Source organism: Octopus sinensis, linkage group LG26 (genome assembly GCF_006345805.1).
Source record: "Octopus sinensis linkage group LG26, ASM634580v1, whole genome shotgun sequence".
NCBI classification, from domain to species: Eukaryota; Metazoa; Mollusca; class Cephalopoda; order Octopoda; family Octopodidae; genus Octopus; species Octopus sinensis.
Genome location: NC_043022.1, coordinates 12241846 through 12264586, shown reverse-complemented (window position 1 = coordinate 12264586; position 22741 = coordinate 12241846). Strand labels below are relative to the sequence as shown.

Sequence of the window (22741 nt, the reverse complement as noted above, 5' to 3'; positions counted from 1 at the left end):
CAAGTGGTTGGGAAGCAAGCTTCTTACCACACCATCTTCGTCTAATGCCTATTTTCCATACTGGCACAGGTTCAACATTTTAACAGGAGCTGGTGAACCAGAGGGTTGCACGTAGCTCCAATGCCTGGTTCGGTATGGTTTCTATGCCTGGATGCCTTTTCTATTGCCAACTACTTAACAGAGTGTACTGGGTGCTTATTACATGGCACTGACGAGGCCATCCCTAACCCTAACCCTCATCTCACAACCCTAAGATTTCGATAATGTGATTGCTTATTTTTAGAATGACATTGTAGGGTAGGTGTGAGAAACCAGATATAGCCAACTTGAATGAAAACACCGAAAATATTTGGGCCAGATATGGTCAGTTTAAATGCTAAAGGGTTAATAACAAAGATTTCTGTCTTGGTTGCAAATTCTGGGAGAAGAAATAGTTGATTATATCAACCCCAGTATTCTACTGGTATTAATTTATTTCAAGTTGATACCCATAAGATTTGAACCTAAAGCTAAGGTGTATAACTGAATATGTTCAGATGTCGTGTCCATGGCCATTCCTACTGATTCCACCCTTTACAGCAAAGACTTAAATTTAATAGAATAATTCCTAAGTGATCCAATTGAAACAGAAAATCTATATTTCACGTTATCGATTCTCAAATAATTTCGACTTTGAAACCTTCAATCAAATGTCGCCTACACAGAGAACGCCTGTATGTATGTATGTGTGTGTGTGTGTGTGTATACAATCAGTTATAGGTTGGTCACCTCACAATTGCCCCGACCACCACCACAACCACCAACACCTTGCCATACCGTCACATTCATCACATACTGGGAATATAATAAAAACATTGAAGTTTCCTTTGCGATTAGTTCCTTTGCCTTATATTGTGCACCATATATTGAAGGAAGATAATTTTGTCTTCCATTTCATCAAATTCTCCTAATTAACTTCTCAGATTCCACAAAACGCTGTATTGATTCCATCAGAAGTTAATGAAAACCTGGCATTTCTTCTCTCTTTTTTCCTTTGCCTTTTTGCTTATTCTTTTTCCTCTCTCACTTTCTCTCCTTACTCTTTATCTTCTTCTACTTACTCTCTTTCTTCTTCCCCTTTCTCTCCTCTTCTGTTCTCCTTTATCTTCTTCCTCTTTTACTTCCTCATCTTTTTCTTTTCTTTTCCTTCTTTTACTTTCTCTCCTTACTCTTTCTCTTCTTCTACTTACTCTCTTCCCCTTTCTCTCCTCTTCTGTTCTCCTTTATCTTCTTCCTCTTTTACTTCCCCTTCTTTCCCTCCTTTTACTTTCACTCCTTACTCTTCTTCTTCCTTTACTTACTCTCCTTGCTCATATTTTCTCCCCTTGCTCATCTTCTTCTTCTTCTTCTTCTTCCTATTTCACTTTGTCAACTTACCCTTCTCTCTTCTCTTTCTTCTTTTATTTTCTCTCTTTCTTTGTCATTACTCTATTATTTATTTCTCCAGCAGTGATCAAACCCATTCTCAGCTATCAATAGCTGTAAAAGTAACAATGGACTTCTTGCTGGTAATTCATCAAAATACCCAACTACCAAATCCCCAAGAGATGTATCTCTGTGACGTAGGTTCACCGGTTTTCCTGTCTCTGCAGAGAAAATTCATCGGATAACTTCAATTACCAAATAAAATACAGACAAGAATTTCATCTGTGAAACGTCACCGCCACTGATTGATTTTTGTTTCCACATCACAATTATTGGAATTTCAAATGGTCAACGCCTCTGGCGTAAGAGATAAAACTTTGACCAGTAGAATTAATAACACCATTTCAATTCTTGCTTTAAAGCCAATTTAAGCTGAAGAATTGACAGAACCGTTAGAGCATCAGACAAAACATTTTACAGTACTCGATTTAGCTCACCTTTTGTTGTTCTGAGTTCAAATCCCACAGAGGACAAATTTGCTTTTCATCCTTTCAGGGTTGATTTAATCAACACATCCACCACTTCATCTCAAGAAACTGGCTTTTCACAACCCTCTATTTTTGGTTGGTCAAGCAAAATCATGGTTGATCATTGAAGTGGGGATCAAAGTCCAACTATTTCCGGTTCACTTTCAGTGCTTGTTGCAAAGTTTTTGGTCAAAGTGCTGCTGGAATAATGGTATGCGTCTGCTTGGAGTCATAAAGCATGTACTCAATGCGGTCTGTCAGAGACGAAAATATGGTTCTGTTGCTACACTGTGCTTCTATCACTGGGTCCTATCAAACAATCCCAAGTCATTTTTGATGAGCATTGCTAGCCAAGAAGTTACAAGACATGGGTCAACTCAAAGCTAAAGAAAATGCATGGGAGTTGCATGATGCAGATCACATAAAAAAGTACCGTCTTGCCAGAAGAATTAAACTCAGGGGTAGGGGGGGGGGGGCTTCCACATGATCTCAAAAAAAGAATGTAAAGAAAGTCCTGGTTGATGTGAGGCATAATGTGGATTATATCAACCAAGAAAGAGAAAATGGAAGTGTGGGGCTGTGTAGATAGACTGACATTAAGAGAAAGGGATAGGAATTGCTGATGTACCACACACCTGCCCACAATTTGATGTTACAGTACATGGGGAGGATATAGGGCAGTCACAGACAGAGAAATTAATATTGACCCTTGTTTTGTCATCAGCTTTGGAGAACAACACAAGCAGAAACAGAAAACAGAGATGACCTGCAGCAATATATGACCAGGTGGATATCTGCAAAGTACCAGATCACACCTGTACAGCACAGTGAAGGGTGGGGGCATCAGACTAGTGGTGCAGGGCAGAAATCTCAGCTTTTGCATGTATGAGAGTACAAACCACATCGGGACCTATTGTCCCCAAAAAAAAGAAAACACAAAAAGAAAAGTTGGGTGGTGGTCAACAGTGGCAGACAAGCACAGTGGCTGCTGCTGCTGTAACATTGTTGATCCAAATTCTGAAGACGGCCATAGTGGAAGTAAAGACAAATAGACCCATCTTCAGTTTTACCCAAGGGTCAACAATATAGGGAATAGAGAAAATGAGGCATCTCCTTATCCAGCCCAAGACGGGCCAGAGGCTCTGTGTAGCAGTTCTACCGCCATTTTACTGCATCACTGAAGAAAAAATGGAAACTGAAGAAAATTGCAAACCATCAAGGAGCAAATTAACAACGTTGAGCAGAGACTGATAGAAAGTAGGCTGATGAGATTCCTACACAAAGAAGAACTCATTCGCCTCCAGCACAGGGGAGAAACTAAACTCCATGGATATCCAAAATGACAACTGTAACCAAATAAAACAGGTCACGGACACAGTACAGTGAACTATGCCACAAGGGGGTACCTATATACAGCTAGGTAGACTGGACTGCTGATAGTTCAGAGCGTTGGTCATGGACACAATGCAGAGAACTAACTATACTACACCATGATACCTATATACTAAGTTGACTTGACTGTTCACAGTAATGTGTCTTATTCATGAACTCAGTGCAGTGAACTTTCTCACATGGTGGTACCTACCTACGGCTATGTGGACTGGTTTATGAACTATCACCTCTTTAGGTTTTAAGTATCTCTCTTCTCGAGTTTGTCAGCTGCGATTTTCACAAATCGCTAATTAAGTTCCAATTATGATTTAATCAAGTTTATAATTTCCAACTTCAAAGCAATTGACGTGAAAACTGTCAGCAATTAATTATTTCAACAAAGAAAACATTCTAATTATCGCAATCAAATTAACTTCGAATTCTTTCGATCTTAAAAAGAATGGAGATCATGTTGAAGTGGTGGTGTGGTGGTGGTGGTGGTTACTGTTGTTAATGGAGGTAGTTATGGTGTTTGAGATGGTGGTGATGGTGACAGTGTAGTGGTGGTGGTGATGGTGACAGTGGTGGAGATGATAATGGCAGTAATGGCGATGGCGCTAGTGAGTGTAGTTAGGGTTAGGGTTGCTGATGTTGCTGTGGTAGCGTTGGCAACTACAGTGATGGCAGTGGTATCAGAAGTGATGGAAGTTGCGGTGTTGGTGGTTGCTGTTGTGGTGGCGATGGATGGTGGCTGGTGGCAACAGCAATGGTGTTAGTTGACATGACATGATGGTGAAGGTGGCAATGGTGGGGATGCAGGTGATGGTGATAGCGGAAACGGTTGTGATTGTAGTAATGGTAGAAGTCATGTTGGTGGTGGTGGTGAAGGTGATAGCATTGGTGGTGGTGGTGGTGGTGATGGTAATGGCAGTTGTGGTGGTGCTGATGGTAGTGGTGATAGCAATGATAGTGATGGTGGTTGTGGAGGTGGCAGTGATAACAGCAGTGGAGGTGGTGGTGGTGGTGATGGTAGTAACATTGGAGGTGATGGTGGTGGTGGTGGTGGCTGTGGTGATGGTGTGGTAATGGTGGTCATCATTGTCAATAAGGTGATGGCAGTGAGTGGCAGTGGCGGTAGTGGCATGGTGGCGGTAGTGGCATGGTGGCGGTAGTGGCATGGTGGCGGTAGTGGCATGGTGGCGGTAGTGGCATGGTGGCAGTAGTGGCATGGTGGCGGTAGTGGCATGGTGGCGGTAGTGGCATGGTGGCGGTAGTGGCATGGTGGCGGTAGTGGCATGGTGGCGGTAGTGGCATGGTGGCGGTAGTGGCATGGTGGCGGTAGTGGCATGGTGGCGGTAGTGGCATGGTGGCGGTGGTGGTGATGATGATGGTGGCAGAGATAGTAGTAGTAGTGGTGTGGTGGTGGTGGTGGTGGTGGTGCTGTGGTGATGGTGTGGTAATGGTGGTCATCATTGTCAATAAGGTGATGGCAGTGAGTGCAGTGGCGGTAGTGGCATGGTGGCGGTAGTGCATGGTGGCGGTAGTGGCATGGTGGCGGTAGTGGCATGGTGGCGGTAGTGCATGGTGGCGGTAGTGCATGGTGGCGGTAGTGGCTGGTGGCGGTAGTGGCATGGTGGCGGTAGTGGCATGGTGGCGGTAGTGGCATGGTGGCGGTAGTGGCATGGTGGCGGTAGTGGCATGGTGGCGGTAGTGGCATGTGGCGGTAGTGGCATGGTGGCGGTGGTGGTGATGATGATGGTGGCAGAGATAGTAGTAGTAGTGGTGGTGGTGGTGGTGTGGTGGTGATGGTAGTAACATTGGAGGTGATGGTGGTGGTGGTGGTGGTGGTGGTGCTGTGGTGATGGTGTGGTAATGGTGGTCATCATTGTCAATAAGGTGATGGCGTGAGTGGCAGTGGCGGTAGTGGCATGGTGGCGGTAGTGGCATGGTGGCGGTAGTGGCATGGTGGCGGTAGTGGCTGGTGGCGGTAGTGGCATGGTGGCGGTAGTGGCATGGTGGCGGTAGTGGCATGGTGGCGGTAGTGGCATGGTGGCGGTGGTGGTGATGATGATGGTGGCAGAGATAGTAGTAGTGGTGGTGGTGGTGTGGTGGTGGTGATGGTAGTAACATTGGAGGTGATGGTGGTGGTGTGGTGGTGGTGGTGGCTGTGGTGATGGTGTGGTAATGGTGGTCATCATTGTCAATAAGGTGATGGCAGTGAGTGGCAGTGGCGGTAGTGGCATGGTGGCGGTAGTGGCATGGTGGCGGTAGTGGCATGGTGGCGGTAGTGGCATGGTGGCGGTGGTGGTGATGATGATGGTGGCAGAGATAGTAGTAGTGGTGGTGGTGGTGGTGGTGGTGGTGATGGTCCAGATGGCAAAGAGCCCTGCTAATGACTTCACCGCTGCTGTTTCATTAAATAACAAATTTATTGATTCGTTTTCTTGCTTACAAATCAAATCAATCGAATCACTGTTTTAACTGACAACTCAATATTCCAGTATTGATCACATTAAGTACCAGTAATGAACTGAGGTCAGTTTAAGTGATTGCATGGTTAGGATGGAAGTGATGCTGTTGCTTTTATTTTTCATTTTTTGCTCTTTTTTAGTTTTTTACATCTTGGTCATCGTGGAAAGAAAGTGCACCTCACTTTTTTTTTACAGGTCCTCCAAGGTGAGGATAACTGCATGATGAAACCCCAGATACTCAGGCCAAATACTTTGTCTCAAACAGGCATAGCTGTGTGGTTATGAAGCTTGCTTAGCAACCATGTAGATAGGGGTTCAGTCCCACAGTGCAACACCTTGGACACATCTTCTACTATAGCCATGGACTGACCAATGCCTTGTGAGTAAATTTGGTAAATGAAAGCTGTATGGAAACTTCTGTGTGTGTATGTGTAAGTGTGTGTGTGAATTTTTCCTCCCACTACTTCACATGGTGTTGGTTTATTTACATCTTCCTAACTTAGCAGTTTGACAAAAGAGACTGATAGAATAAATTCCAGACTTAAGAATAACATCTGGGATTAATTTGGTTAAGTAAACCCTTCAAGGCAGTGCCCTGCCTTTCCTCCCTATGGCCACAGTCTAATGACTGAAACAAGTAAAAAGAGATAAAGTTGTCCCTTCTAAAAGATACTTAAGGACCAGGAAGGGCCAGTGCTACACTGGATGATAATATATTTCAAACCCCTAGCCTGTCTTTGTATGCAACAGTGTAAATGTGAACAGTAATAAGGGGTCAATAAGGGAACCTCTACAATGGAATATCATACAGACTGTAATTATTACCCATCTATAAAAAATGTCTTGCTTCACAAAATGTTTGACTTACTACAATTTAGTTACCTTGGGTTATGTCATGCTGATGATTTCTAATAAGAATGAAATGGTTCTATACATGATTACCCGAGACTAGAAATTTTTGAGATCTTTGTAATATGTATGTAAGCAAAAGAAAATGAGACATGTATGTACTATGTATGTTTTTCCTTGTTCTTCAAACTCATCATCACCATTGTTCGACCGTGGTCGAGACAATGGAATTTACCATGCTACGCCAGACTTCACGGTCCATCATGGCATTACGGAGGTCCTGTTGCTGGATGCCTGTATCCCTGGAGATTACATCAGGGTAGGAGAGTGTGCGCTGTCTGGTATTGCGAGTAGATGGCTTCCAGAGGAGAAGAGTAGAAATTACCTCTTTTTCAGCTCTACAACAATGTCCAGCAAACTGGACTCTCCTACCTTTCACAAGAGATGACACAGGTGGTAGTTTCCCATATATTTGCATTTTGGTTGGATGGCGCTTCCACAAGAGATTTTGAGATCTCATAAGGAGGCGAGTGTAAGTTCCATCCAACCGCCTCTCAAGCTTCCTGCAAAATATTAAATGGCTGCCAGAACACCAGATGTTAGATACGTTATCTGATCTACAAGAAATATCTACCAAATCTCCTACAAATCTTACTTCACCTTTTCCTAATTCAATAAAACAGGGACCACATAAGACAGTGAGGGAGCTTCTGTTTAGTAAACAGGACCTACTCAATAAAACAACCAGATTTTCTTCTATAAACTTTCTAAAGGGGGAACATAAACCAGTAAAGGAACTTTTATATGCTGAATTTGACAACCAAATCTCCCCTCAACAGACTCCCTGCTATCTTCAAAGTAGGGACCACATGAACCAGTATGGAAGCTTCAGTTTACCCAATTGACTTTACTGCAGCTATGTGGTTAAGAAGTTTGCTTCCCAACCACATGGTTCCAGGTTCAGTCCCACTGTATGGCACTTTGAGCAAGTGTCTTCTATGAAAGCCATAGGCCTTGTGAGAGGATATGGAAGATGGAAACTGAAAGAAGCTCATCATGTATGCATGTATGCACATGTGTGTGTATATGCATGTGTGTGTGTGTGTGTGCATATGTATATTTGTGTGTATTTACTCTTTTACTTGTTTCAGTCATTTGACTGCGGCCATGCTGGAGCACTGCCTTTAGTCGAGCCAATCGACACCAGGACTTATTATTTGTAAGCCTAGTACTTATTCTATCAGTCTCTTTTGCTAAACCACTAAGTTACGGGGACGTAAACACACCAGCATTGGTTGTTAAGCGATGTTGGGGGGACAAACATACACACACACATACATATATGTGTGTATATATATATATATATATATATACGCATACATATACGACAGGCTTCTTTCAGTTTCCATCTACCAAATCCACTCACAAGGCTTTGGTCAGCCCGAGGCTATAGTAGAAGACACTTGCCCAAGGCTACTGCAGTGGGACTGAACCCAGAACCATGTGGTTGGTAAGCAAGCTACTTACCACACAGCCATTCCTGCGCCTATATATATAATGACAGTCTTCTTTCAGTTTCAGTCCACCAAATCCACTCACAAGGCTTCCGTTAGCCCGAGGCTAAAGTTGAAGACACTTGCCCAAGATGCCATGCAGTGGGAATGAACCTGGAGCCATGTGGTTGGTAAGCAAGCTACTTACCACACAGCCACTCCTACACCTATTATACTGAAATTTATATATATATATATATATATATGTACATGTGTATGTTTGTGTGTCTGCGTTTGTCCCCTCAACATCGCTTGACAACTGATGTTGGTGTGTTTACATCCCTGTAACTTAGCAGTTTGGCAAAAGAGACCGATAGAATAAGTACTAGGCTTACAAAGAATAAGTCCTGGATTTGTTCGACTAAAGGCGGTGCTCCAACATGGCCACAGTCAAATGACTGAAACAAGTAAAAGAGTAAAGAGTATAATAGGAATCTATGTCATCTGGAATGTATTTATAGAAAATTTCATTAAAAAAATATCCATTTTTATTGGAAGTTATGAAGAAACTAGGTCAACGGGGACACATTTGCGTAGGTATGCCTGAACATATACAGTAATACCTCATTTTACATGGACCCATTTTACGAGACCCCAGGTTTACGAGTTTAATTTTTCAAGCAAAAGATCCGAATTTTGAAGAAATTGCAAAAGTTTCGACTTTCATAACAAATGCTTCTGTGTATTACCAAGAAATTTAAAAAGAGCCAAAAAAAGGCTTCTTCTAACCAAAAAAACTCTAGACTTGTTTTTTAAAAAGGAATCTACAAGTCTGTCTACGAGTGCTTGTGAATCAGCGATTGCATCTAGAAGTGATGGTGTGCACAAGTCTAGTGCGAGGGAAAGTGATTCAGAAAACGATTATCGTCCGCTTTCCATACTAGCATAGGTTGGACGGTTCAACTGGGGTCTGGGAAGCCAGAAGGCTGCACCAGGCCCAGTCTGATCTGGCAGTGTTTCTACAACTGGATGCCCTTCCTAACGCCAACCACTCCGTGAGTGTAGTGGGTGCTTTTTACGTGCCACCCGCACAGGTGCCAGACGGTGCTGGCAAACGGCCACGGACGGATGGTGCTTTTTACGTGCCACCGGCATGGGGGCCAGGCGAGGCTGGCAACGGCCATGAACGGATGGTGCTTTTTACGTGCCACCGGCACAGGGGCCAGGCGAGGCTGGCAAACGGCCACGGACAGATGGTGCTTTTAACGTGCCACCAGCCACGATCTTAACATTCTTTTTACTTTACAAATAGTATTCTTTACATTTTACTATTGTTTTATTGCCATTTATTTACGAATGTTATAAATTTTATAGGTAAAATATCTTTCAGGGATTTGCTACTATGGAAAATTATTTCTCTGCCTTACGACTGTTCTCCGGGAACAAAGTAACTCGTATATCGAAGCATTATTGTATATATTTGTGTGTGTGTGTATATATATATATATATATATATTATATATATATAACATAAGGGGCATCAGCCATCTGAATGTGGCTAGGGACGGGGCGGGGTGGTGGGCGTGTTACTGATGCATTTAACCCCAGGCGATCATCGACGTCACCAGAAGGGCTGACACCATCTCGGTGTCCTTGCCAGCCTGCAAAGGGAGATCAGCCTCCCCGAAGATACGGATACTACATACGGACCGGTTTCGAGGTTATTGCCTCTTGTCAACGCATGGCAAGGACATGCAGGCTGGCAAGGACACCGAGATGGTGTCAGCCCTTCTGGTGACGTCGATGATCGCCTGGGGCTAAATGCATCAGTAACACCCCCACCACCCCGCCCCGTCCCTAGCCACATTCAGATGGCTGATCCCCCTTATGTTATAGAGCAGTTACTGTTTATATCTCGCTCAGAGATTTATTATTGTTGATATATATATATATATATATATATATATAATATATATATATAACATAAGGGGCATCAGCCATCTGAATGTGGCTAGGGACGGGGCGGGGTGGTGGGCGTGTTACTGATGCATTTAACCCCAGGCGATCATCGACGTCACCAGAAGGGCTGACACCATCTCGGTGTCCTTGCCAGCCTGCAAAGGGAGATCAGCCTCCCCGAAGATACGGATACTACATACGGACCGGTTTCGAGGTTATTGCCTCTTGTCAACGCATGGCAAGGACATGCAGGCTGGCAAGGACACCGAGATGGTGTCAGCCCTTCTGGTGACGTCGATGATCGCCTGGGGCTAAATGCATCAGTAACACCCCCACCACCCCGCCCCGTCCCTAGCCACATTCAGATGGCTGATCCCCCTTATGTTATAGAGCAGTTACTGTTTATATCTCGCTCAGAGATTTATTATTGTTGATATATATATATATATATTATATATATATATATATATATATATATATATATGATACATATATATATCTTGCCTATTCTTTGTTACTTTTGTGGACGAAACGATAATTGACGGGTATTTGGACTGCGCCACAGTCAAGAAGAAGGAAATTCAGACCCCATTTCACTGTAGTGTCTTTGGTTAGGTCAAATTTGAGCGATGCGGATTAAAACATTTTCATTCGCTCCCTATAGATCCAACGCAAGAGATCCCATCGTAACCAACACTTATTTTCCATCTTTTGAAGTCGATATAGACGAAGGGAAATAACTCTTTATACCAATGTGTAGTATAAGAATTGCCTCCCTTAGATTTGTCGCACAGTATGTTGAAACTTGCTGCAAGGTGAGCAGGTAAAAGAAAAAAATCTTCAGAGAAAGAACTCCCGTCAAACAAGCATTTGGGCCCATTCGTTTCTGACATTCGAAGGGAACAGGACCACCTATGTAGTGACTCCAAGGTGTACTCCTGCTCTTATTTAGAGAAATTGAACTTGGAACCTTTGAGTGAGTTTATTGCTCAACCATAAAAACCCACCTCATGAATTTTCACTGCTTCAAACTAGGTTTCCTTTCTCCTATGTTTAATGGCTTGCTGTATTCTTTTTCGGTTTCATCAGTGCAATGGTACCCCTCTTTTGTTATTTCTTTCATATACTCGGCTCTCGTAAGGAACAGTCAATTCAAACAAGACTTTCGGAAACATTTTTTCACGCTCAGAGTTGCTGAAGCATGGAATAAACTGCCTGCGTCAGTTGTTGACTGCCATGACACTGCATCCTTTAAGGCCCTCATGCTTTCCGAAATCCGCCGAAACTACACCTGATTATATATACACTTTAGATGAGTTGTAGTGCACCTGAGCACTGTACACAATTATTATTATTATTATTATTATTATTATTAAGATATTTTGGTACCTGATTTTGACCATAGGACAATATCTAATCTTTGTCCCTTTTATACTGGCAAAACTTTTGCACCAATCTAGGAGGTCTGCATATATTTCTCATTCCCCCTTCAGATTTTGTCCAAGTACAAATTTATGATAGAATTTTTATTTTTAATCCATCTCCCACTCATATCGTAACTGACTTTTGCAACGACTCGTCTCAATTTGTCGATTGTCCTTGTCAAATCTGTTGTACTACTTTTGTACACCTTATTTTGTCCTCCTCTTACCTTACTTCCTGTATTACCAAGTTTCAGTAGTCTCTACCCGTACTCTTCAACAACCATTGCATTCTACTTGTGCCTAACTCTTGTCTATCTATCTGGGTAAAGCCAATGACTTCCTTAAGGGCGATTTCTTTTTTAATCTCTACTGTGGCATATAAGACCTTCCATTTCCCGTTTATTTACAATGTAGGCTGTAACCATCTGACCGCTCTGTCCTTGGAGCACCCTAACATCATCTGCAATCTCGCCTTTCCAGCTTTGTATTCTTCTACAATTGACTTCAGTGGCAATTTCAGTTTTGTCTGTCGACAGTATAGGTTAACATCAGACAGTCCAGAAGCAACACCTTGTCTTTTCTAGTTGAGTTTTCGCCTCCATTGCTTCACCTGTGTTCGTGACAGTTTTGTGTACGATTAGCGATCACAGCATCATTGATATAAGCATATGTTGGAAACACCATACTTTGTACTTCCCTGGCAATGGAAAGCGACCAATCTTCTGGAGACTTTCATCAACTGTTTGAGCGAACACTTTCACCCGTTTCGTATCCTTCAGAGACTGCATCTTTCAGAGAACCTATTTCTTTATTACCCACAAGGGGCTAAACACAGAGGGGACAAACAAGGACAGACATAGGTATTAAGTCGATTACATCGACCCCAGTGCGTAACTGGTACTTAATTTATCGACCCCGAAAGGATGAAATGCAAAGTCGACCTCGGCGGAATTTGAACTCAGAACGTAACGGCAGACGAAATACCGCTGAGCATTTCGCCCGGCGTGCTAACGTTTCTGCCAGCTCGCTGCCTTAGCATCTTTCAGAGTACCGTCTTCCCAGACTTTTCCATATGCGTGGCTCAGTGGTTAGGGTATTCAACTCACGACCGTAAAGTCATGAGTTCAATTCCCAGTGGCGCGTTGTGTCCTTGAACAAGACATTTTATTTCAAGGTATTCCAGTGCACCCAGCTGGCAAAAATAAGTTGTACCTGTATTTCAAAGGGCCAGCCTTGACACACTGAATCTTCCCAAAACTACGTAAAGGATATGTGTGTTTGTGGAATGCTCAGCCACTTATACGTTGATTTCACGAGTAGGCTGTTCCATTTACTGGAACAACTGTAACCCTCGTCGTTGTCAGTGTCGGTGTGTGTCAGTCTTTGGCCATCCATTCAAGTCTGGTTCCTTGGCTCAACTTCCCTTCCCTCGAGACCTCTTCAAGCTAAGTGTCATCCTGCTTTAGATCATTAAGTCGTCCTCTCGAATTAGCATCTTGTGAGGATCTGACTCTTTGAATGTCAGGATGGTAGTGTCATCCGTGGAAGCCTGTGCGGGGACATTTGACATACTCCACCAAGAGGGACTGGCATCCCGTCCAGCTGGGGGGAACACATACACCACAGAAACCGGGAAACAGGGTGAGGGAGGGAATATATATGTATATATGTGTATGTGTGTGTATATATATATATATATATATATATATATATATATATATATTCTCTTTACTCTTTTACTTGTTTCAGTCATTTGACTGCGGCTATGCGGGAGCACCGCCTTTAGTCGAGCAAATCGGCCCCAGGACTTATTCTTTGTAAGAATAGTACTTACTCTATCGATCTCTTTTGCCGAACCGCTAAGTAACGGGGACATGAACACACCAGCATCGGTTGTCAAGCGATGTTGTGAGGACAAACACAGACACACAAACACACACACATATATATATATAGACATATATGTATATACATATACACGACAGGCTTCTTTCAGTTTCCATCTACCAAATCCACTCACAAGGCTTTGGTCGGCCCAAGGCTATAGTAGAAGACACTTGCCCAAGGTGCCACGCAGTGGGACTGAACTCGGAACCATGTGGTTGGTAAGCAAGCTACTTACCACACAGCCACTCCTATGCCTATATATATATATATAAATATGTGTGCATTTTATTTAAAGTTGTATTCACACACACACATATACACATGCATATACAAAAGTTGATAAGGGATCCTATATGTGATTACACATTCTACAAAAATGGCAGATAAATTTCTCCCTCCTCCACTGCTCACCTAGTTAACATTTAGATAATATCATTCAAAATGGACGATATGACAGAGAGAAAAAGGAAAGGAGTGGTCATGACAAGAATGTCCTGGATCAACAGTCTGCTCAGTCAATGCTGACCTGGGGTTAAACAAGAGCACCAGCATGCATTGATTTGCACTGATGACAAATATTTTGCCCTTAATTGACAGCTCTCCTTGAATCTAGGTCTCCTTGATCATACAAATGTCCCTGTCGAGGATTTCCAGAAAAATTATGGATATGAAGGGTCACCTTGTCTGTAGTTTTAAGACATGTCTTAATCATATTTCACACAGAATGAGAACACAAGCAACCGAATTGGGGCTGAAGTTCTTCTGAAAGATCCCTTGAGTAAGACTATCACAGGAAAGAATCACAAGACGAATTCTTTAAACCAAACCAACCGGCAGGAGACCTAGGGGTAAATTAAGAATGAAACCTATTTCTTTATTACCCACAAGGGGCTAAACAAGGACAGACATAGGCATTAAGTCGATTACATCAACCCCCAGTGCGGAACTGGTACTTAATTTATCAACCCCGAAAGGATGAAAGGCAAAGTCAACCTCGGCGGAATTTGAACTCACAACGTAACGACAGACGAAATACTGCTAAGCATTTCGCCCGGCGTGCTAACGTTTCTGCCAGCTCGCCGCCTTCCTGAGACGGTTGGATAATATCCATGGCCCCAGTTAGTATGCTTGGTAATCCAGAAGGCAAGTGTAATGACACTTGCTTCTGAGAGGATCCTATGGAATAGATCCCTGAGGACAACTCCCAAGACTCTTTCAGGAAAAAATGGGTGAAAAAGATGGCTGGATAATCATAAGCAAAACATTTTTGAATCACACAGTTCTACTGACTGGGATGAAGCATGCACCTTTAGAGATACCTATGCATTTTTAGATGAACTGTGTGATTCAAGGAATGTAAGGTGACCATCTTGAAAAGACACCAGAAATCTAGTCACAAAATAACTGCTAAGTATATTATCACTAACAATTTTTTTACTCTTATACTTGTTTCAGTCCTTTGACTGTGCCCATGCTGGGGCACCAACTTTAGTTGAGCAAATTCTTTGTGAGCCTAGTACTTATTCTATCGGTCTCTTTTGCTGAACCGCTAAGTTATTGGGACGTAAACATGCCAAAATCGATTGTCAACCAATGTTGGTGGGACAAACACAGATACACAAACACATTCGCTGCTTTGTTCCAAGGAATCTAGTGCTTTTGGCTTAGATTTTCCTTGGGGCTGGCCAGATTGGAGCAGTCTCGAGTAAAACCAGCCGAAACTGAAAAGATAATCTGGAACTCGACTGACAAAAGAAAACTCCAAATGTCCCTTTTTGTATCGTCTAACTGTCTGGATGTTTTGTTGTCACCTGTTGTGTTCTTGTGCCATTTTTTGTATTCTTTTCTATATATATATATAAGCGCAGGAGTGGCTGCGTGGTAAGTAGCTTGCTAACCAACCACATGGTTCTGGGTTCAGTCCCACTGCGTGGCATCTTGGGCAAGTGTCTTCCGCTATAGCCCCGGGCTGACCAATGCCTTGTGAGTGGATTTGGTAGACGGAAACTGAAAGAAGCCTGTCGTATATATATATATATATATATATATATATATATATATGAGTATGTGTGTGTTTGTGTGTCTATGTTTGTCCCCCTAGCATTGCTTGACAACCAATGCTGGTGTGTTTACGTCCCCGTCACTTAGCGGTTCGGCAAAAGAGACTGATAGAATAAGTACTGGGCTTACAAAGAATAAGTCCCGGGGTCGATTTGCTCGACTAAAGGCGGTGCTCCAGCATGGCCGCAGTCAAATGACTGAAACAAGTAAAAGAGAGTAAAGAGTAAAGAGTATATATATATGACAGGCTTCATTCAGTTTCCATCTACCAAATCCACTCACAAGGCTCTGGTCAGCATAAGGCTACAGTAGAAGACTGAACCCGGAACCATGTAGTCCATAAGCAAGCTACTTACCACACAGCCACTCCTGCAACTATATATAAGTTCTCATGACCAAAACACTTAACTGTCAACAGTCCAGTCTACCTAGCTGTAAGTAGGTACCACTGTGTTGTATTTGTAAACAATATATTTAGCACTCACCACTTTGTTCCAAAGAGAAGGGGAAAGGAAAATAAGAGAGGCATAGGAGGAAAACAGAGAGGGGGAGAGAGAGAAGGACAAAGAGTAAAAGGGGTAGAGAGAAGATAAAGTATAAAAAGTAGAAAGTAACACGAGAGAGAGGAGAGAGAGAGAGAGAAAAAAAACAATGAAAGATAAAGAAAGGGGAAATAGTTCATGAAAGAGGAAGATAGAGAAAACAGGATGGGTGAGAGAGAGAGAAGAGCAATGGAGAGAATGAGAGAGTAAGGGAGGAAGTAGAGAGAGTAAGGGGAGAGATAGAAACAAAGCAAAGGAGAGAATGAGAAAGGAGAAAGAAAGAGGAAGAGAGAATAATACAACAATGAAGTTCAAAAAGTGAGTGGAGAAAAGTGAGAGGGAAATGAGAGAGGGAGAGACAGATAGACAGAAAGACAGATATAGGCAGGCAAGAAGAAGAAGAAGAAGAAGAGAGACAGAAAGAAAGAAAGACAGAGAAAGAGATAGAAAGAGAGAAACAAAGAAACAAAAACAAGGGAATGAGCAGAAAACCTGAGAGAGAGAGAGAGAGATGAAAGACAGGCTGGCAAAAAAAGAGACAAAGCGATAGACAGATAGACAGAAAGACAGATGTAGGTAGGCAAGAAGAAGAAGAAGAAGAAGAAGAAGAAAGAAGAGAGACAGAAAGAAAGAAAGAGAGAGAGATGATAGAGAGATGAAAGAGGACAGGCTGGCAGCAGAAAAAGAGAGACAGAGCGACAAAAAAGATGAGAGTGAAAGAGAGAGAGAGACGGAGAGTGAAGCCATGACAGACCGGGAGACCGATCGACAAATGAGACAGACAGACAGATGGTGACTGTAGGATGCCATGTAGACCAGGATGGGGGTGGGTGGAGGGAGGGAGAAAACAAACAAACAAACAAAAGAGAAAACGATGGGGGGGAAGTTGGAAAGAGGGGGGGAAGGGAATGTGAGCGATTTCAAACAAGTCGAGACGAGCACAGAAACAAATTCATGTTGATCCCCCCCGAGTCAGGTGAAAATGGACTTATCCAGCTGATAGAATCGATAGGTGAGAAGAGTGGAAAGCCGCGTATGAACGGGGGGAGATGTGAAAAGATGGCTTTCAACCGTTGTAGGTGGACGACCGGGAGGATCGTCTGTTGTGTTTTGTTAATGGTTTGCATGACCGCAGTGGAATCGAATGAGGAGAACTTTCAGCAAGGTGGTGGTGTCAAGGAAAGCCACGAAGAGGCGGCAGAAACGATCAATCTGTCCACCTTAATGCAGCACTCCGTCGATGTGGAGTTCAAATTCGAAATTGGTGCCGGCAAGGAAGAATGTTTTTACCAACATCTCTACAATAATTCCGGTGTTTACCTGACATATGAGGTAAGAGACCACAACAACAACCAAAGCATCAAACATCAACAAGAGTACAAACTACATATACATATGTATAACAAACATACACACACACACGGATATATACATAATACACACGTTCTCTTTCTCTCTCATACACACGCACATATATACATACATATATACATACATAAACTCGCACTCTCTCTCTCTCACACATACACACACACTCACATCTGCAAGACCTTAAAATTTAAAGGATAATAAACAAAAGACGTTTTCCTTGCAAAGCAGGTGGCCGATCAAAATCGATTCTACTTTGAAAAAGAGAAACACGCACACACACACGTATAACAATTATATCGTGGTAGAGTCATCGTAGCCAATAAAATATACACACGTACTATCATATTTAATTGGAATTTTTATTGTTTTGTAATACATTAGACATACATACATATACATACATATACATACATACGTACGTACATACATACATACATACATACACACATACATACATACATACGTACGTATATACATACATACATACATACATACATACATACATACATACATACATACATACATACATACATACATACGTACATATGTACATACATACATACATACGTACATATGTACATACATACATACATACGTACATATGTACATACATACATACATACGTACATATGTACATACATACATACATACATACATACATACATACATACATACATACATATATACATACATACGTACATATGTACATACATACATACATACATACATACATACATACATACATACATACGTACATATGTACATACATACATACATACGTACATATGTACATACATACATACATACGTACATATGTACATACATACATACATACGTACATACATACGTACGTACATATGTACATACATACATACGTACGTACGTACATACATACGTAGGTACGTACATACATACATACATACATACATACATACATACACATACATACATACATAAGGGTAGAGACAATGACTGTTTATATAGTCCCGTATTGTCTACAGCAAAGTGAAAGACCCCCATCATCATCATCACTATCCTCATCAGCAAAGTCGCCAACGTTGCTATCTCCATTCACAGATGACACATCAGCCCCCCCCCCCACTATTTCCTCATATAACTTATCTTTAACAACCGATTGACGGCGCTTAGTAATAATAATGTGGTTTATACATGGCACCGGATTCCGGCCAGTATTATGATATATGTGTGTGTATATATGTAGGTTTATATATGCGCGTGTGTGTGTGTGTGTGCGGGCTAGTGTCAGTGTTTATGTGAGTGTACGTATGTATATATGTATGTGTGTGAATCTGTCCGTGCGTGTGTGTGTGTGTGTGTGCGCCTATGTTCGTGTCTGTGTGTGTGTCTGTCAATGTGTCTTTGTCGGTACATGCATGTCTGTGTCACTGTATGTGTATCAGTGTGTCTGTGTGTCCGTGTGTCCGTTTATAGTCCAATACTCAACTCCAGCTGGTACCCTCCCACATAAATCATACATTAACTTGCACATATAACACGTGTCATTGTACAAGTGCAATGGACGCTGTCGTACTACTACCTTGACAACTACTACTACAACCGTAACAGCAAAACTACAACATTACTACACTACACTGCCACAACACTATAATACCCCCCCCCCTGTAACACTACTACAACACAAAAACAAACCACTACAACATAAAACACACTATCACCACACTACCACAACACAAACACAACACTACTACTACACAAACACAACACTACTACTACCCAAACACGCCACTTCAACACTACCACCCGACAAGGGAAACTGTCGATCATTTGTCCACTGGATCCAAGTTAACCTGGAGCTAAACATCAATAACAATCATTACAAACAAACATTGGAACCACCATGTGGTCTCTCAAACTACTGGAAATAACAGCCAAATTTCTTATCCTCTTTTAAGCTGGAAGTACACATTGAATAGTGTTGTCTTAGATTCACGATGCCTTAAAAAACAAAAGATGAGATGGTCGTGGCCAGAATGCTTTTGACTATGGATTTGCTAGATGAGGGTTGGCCGTGGGCTAGACTACTACTACTACTACTACTACTACTACTACTCGTGTTGTCATCTCATCTCTATGTTTACCAGTGGAGATGTTTAACGGTATAACAACAACAATAATAATAGCAATAGTAATAGTTCTTTCTAATTTTGGCACAAGGCTAGCTATTTTGAGGGAAGGGGCAGTCGATCGCATTAACTCCAGTACTTGATTGGTACTTTCTAATCTCAAACGCCAGAAGGATGCAAGGCAGAGTCATCCTTGGCTGAATTTCAACTTGAGGGTGTAAAGCAGTGTTTCTCAACCTTTTTACCCCTGCGTAACCCTTAAAATATATTACATGTCTCAAGGGAACCCCTGTACAAAGAAAAATTATATATTATATCTTTCTCATATTTATTTCATTGTAGTTCACGTGGTAAATATTATATATATATATATAATATATATATATATATATATATATATATACATGCAGACACAAGAGTGGCTGTGTGGTAAGTAGCTTGCTTACCAACAACATGGTTCTGGGTTCAGTCACACTGCATGGCACTTTGGGCAAGTGCCTTCTATAGCCTTGGGCTAACCAAAGCCTTGTGAGTGGATTTGGGAGACAGAAACTGAAAGAATCCCATTGTATATATATATATATATACTAGCAGTATCGCCCGGCGTTGCTCAGGTTTGTAAGGGAAATAACTATAAAGCATTTTTAGAGAGTTATAGCCAAAAAATAGCAAAAAAATGGAAAAAAATTATGGTAAATTTTTTTTTGAGATTTAAAAAAGGTGGAGTTGCGTCCCCTAGACAGTTTGTGGTTCGTGTTTCTGATTCTCGACCCCATGTCGAATTTATCGATTTTTTTCAGAACTGGGGGAACTTTTCAAAATTTTCGCTGCGTTAGTTTTGAATTATGACATTGGGCTATGTGTGTGTCAAGTTTCATCAGAATCGGTTGAAAGCCGTGGTCAGGGTGAGGGTACAAGCAAACAGACACACAGAAACACGCACAGACAAACTGCCGTTTATATATAGAGAGATATATATGCATGTGTGTCTGTGTTTGTCCTCCCACCAACTGTCACTTGACAACCGATGCTGGTGTGTCTATGTCCCTGTAACTTAGCAGTTCGGCAAAACAGACAAACAGAATAAGTACTAGGCTTACAACGAATAAGTCCTGGCGTTGATTTGCTCGACTAAAGGCGGTGCTCCAGCATGGCCGCAGTCAAATGACTGAAACAAGTAAAAGAATGCATGAAATGCCAAGCATTTTGCTCTGCATGCCAACAGTTCTGCCAGCTCACCACCTTTGCCGCCATCTTACTAATAATAATAATCATTATTTTTATGGCAGTGTGGTTAAGAAACTCACTCTGTAACCACATGGTTTCAGGTTCAATCACAGAAGGCAAGTGTCTTCTACTATAGCCCTGAACCAATCAATGCCTTGTGAGTGAATCTGGTAGACGGAAACTGTGTGGAAGCCCATCATATACGCGTATCAATGTGTGTGACTTTGCCACTCATACATATACACCCACCACTTGATGTAGGCCTCAATGTTGAGTGTGGGGGCCGTGTGAGAAGATGAATGGGGGGCATAACATCAGCATCACTAGTGATCACTTCAAACACCATGATGTTGGTTGGATGTTTGATTTTTATCACTCCTGATACATGTCCTCAGATTGACACCCAAACACTTATGCCAAACATGAATGCCGAGCAGTACAATATGTCATTTCCAAATTTCTGGCAGACTGAATTGCATCATGGTGCTGTTTTTCTCACAGGCGGTGCCCAACTGACCCTACTATACTGAGTAGTCGACAAAATCAAAAACAAATAATGCACGTGCACAAAATTAAAAATATAAAATGGCTACAATTTACCCATCGCACCCTATATATTTGAACACACATACATATATGTTCACATAAATACATATATACATACACACACATGCACATATACACAAACACTCATGTGGTTGTGTACCATGTTGTTGTTATTCTCCTGCCATAAACCTTTCTCTCCTTATCTCTATTCTCCTATAAAGTTGTTCTCTCCCACCGTTACAAGCTCCTTTGTATAAATCACCCTCACCTGAATCATCACAGCACAAACAGCTGTCATATTTGCCATTATATTTCTCAGCAACACCTTACACACTGCAATTAGATAAAGAGGATGGCAGTTGATGAATTGGGGGGGGGGGTCCTTCATTAAGCCCGCAGGGGAGGGGGCTTCTTTTAACCCTAGTTCTTCCTGACCCATCTGACCTGTAATCCAAAAGCATTCCAATGCTGAACACCTTGACTTATATATTCAGACTACATTATCTAATGTGCCCCTTCTTGTTGGCTTTTTATCACTGCAGCCCTATGATCAAAAATGTCCCGTTTGTGACCATCCCTTAGATGCATGTATAGCTGAGTGGTTAAACAGCCCACTTTGCACCCATGTGGTTTTAGATCCAGTCCCACCATGTGGCACCTTGGGCAAGAGTCTTCTACTATAGCCCAAGGACCACCAATGCCTTGTGAATGATTTGGTAGATGGGAACATAATGGAAGCTCACCGCATATGTATATATATATATATATATATATATACATATATATATATATATATATATATCTATATATATATATATATATATATATATATATATATATATATATATATATATATATATATATACATATATATATATATATGGGTATATGCGTCCTTTGCTGTTTGACAATCAGTGTTGGTTTGTTTGTATCTCAGTAACTTAGGGATTAAGCAAAAGAGACCAACAGAATAAGAACCAGATTTTTTAAAATAAAAGTACTGCAGTCAAATTCTTCAACAAAGCCATTCGAGTTGGTGCTCCAGTATGACCACAGTCCAATGACTGGGTAAAATTAAAAGAGATAAAGACCCCCATCTCATAATGAAATGCATTAAACCTAGGGCTACATTATTTAATGCGTTCTATATTATTATTTAGCTCACATCAGGCCTGCTCCAGCAGACATCTGATCAAAGACGTTCCAGCCATGCCTAACATGTATTATAATTAGACATAGTATAATGATGAAAGACCGAGACCTCTGGAGATATGCTGTGATTGAGAAGACCTGGCAAATAAAGTGAGTTCACAGCTGCAACCTACACCAGCATCGCATAACCAGCCCACTCAAAAAGTACCTTGGATTGTAGGGTGAAATGCTGTGCTTGAGGAGACCCATTGAGTCAAGTACCTCAAAATCAAATCAAATGGAAATTGTAGTTGTGATTCCTGTGCCGGTGGCACATAAAAAGCACCATCCGAATGTGGCTGATGTCTGGATC

General features: G+C 41.8%; 1 protein-coding gene across 2 annotated transcripts in view; it reads left to right on the top strand.

The window, feature by feature from the left end:
• The first annotated feature begins 16877 nt into the window (after nt 1–16877).
• Nucleotides 16878–22741, top strand: part of LOC115224822 (transmembrane emp24 domain-containing protein 1) — a 10378-nt gene continuing 4514 nt past the window's right edge. Inside the window, exon 1 of one of the 2 annotated variants that reach the window (XM_036513799.1) lies at nt 16878–17320. In XM_036513799.1, the coding sequence (XP_036369692.1) occupies nt 17316–17320 (5 nt within the window). In that variant the 5' untranslated portion in view covers nt 16878–17315. The remainder of the gene's footprint in view (nt 17321–22741) is intronic. The other variant, XM_029795747.2, reaches the window with a different exon arrangement.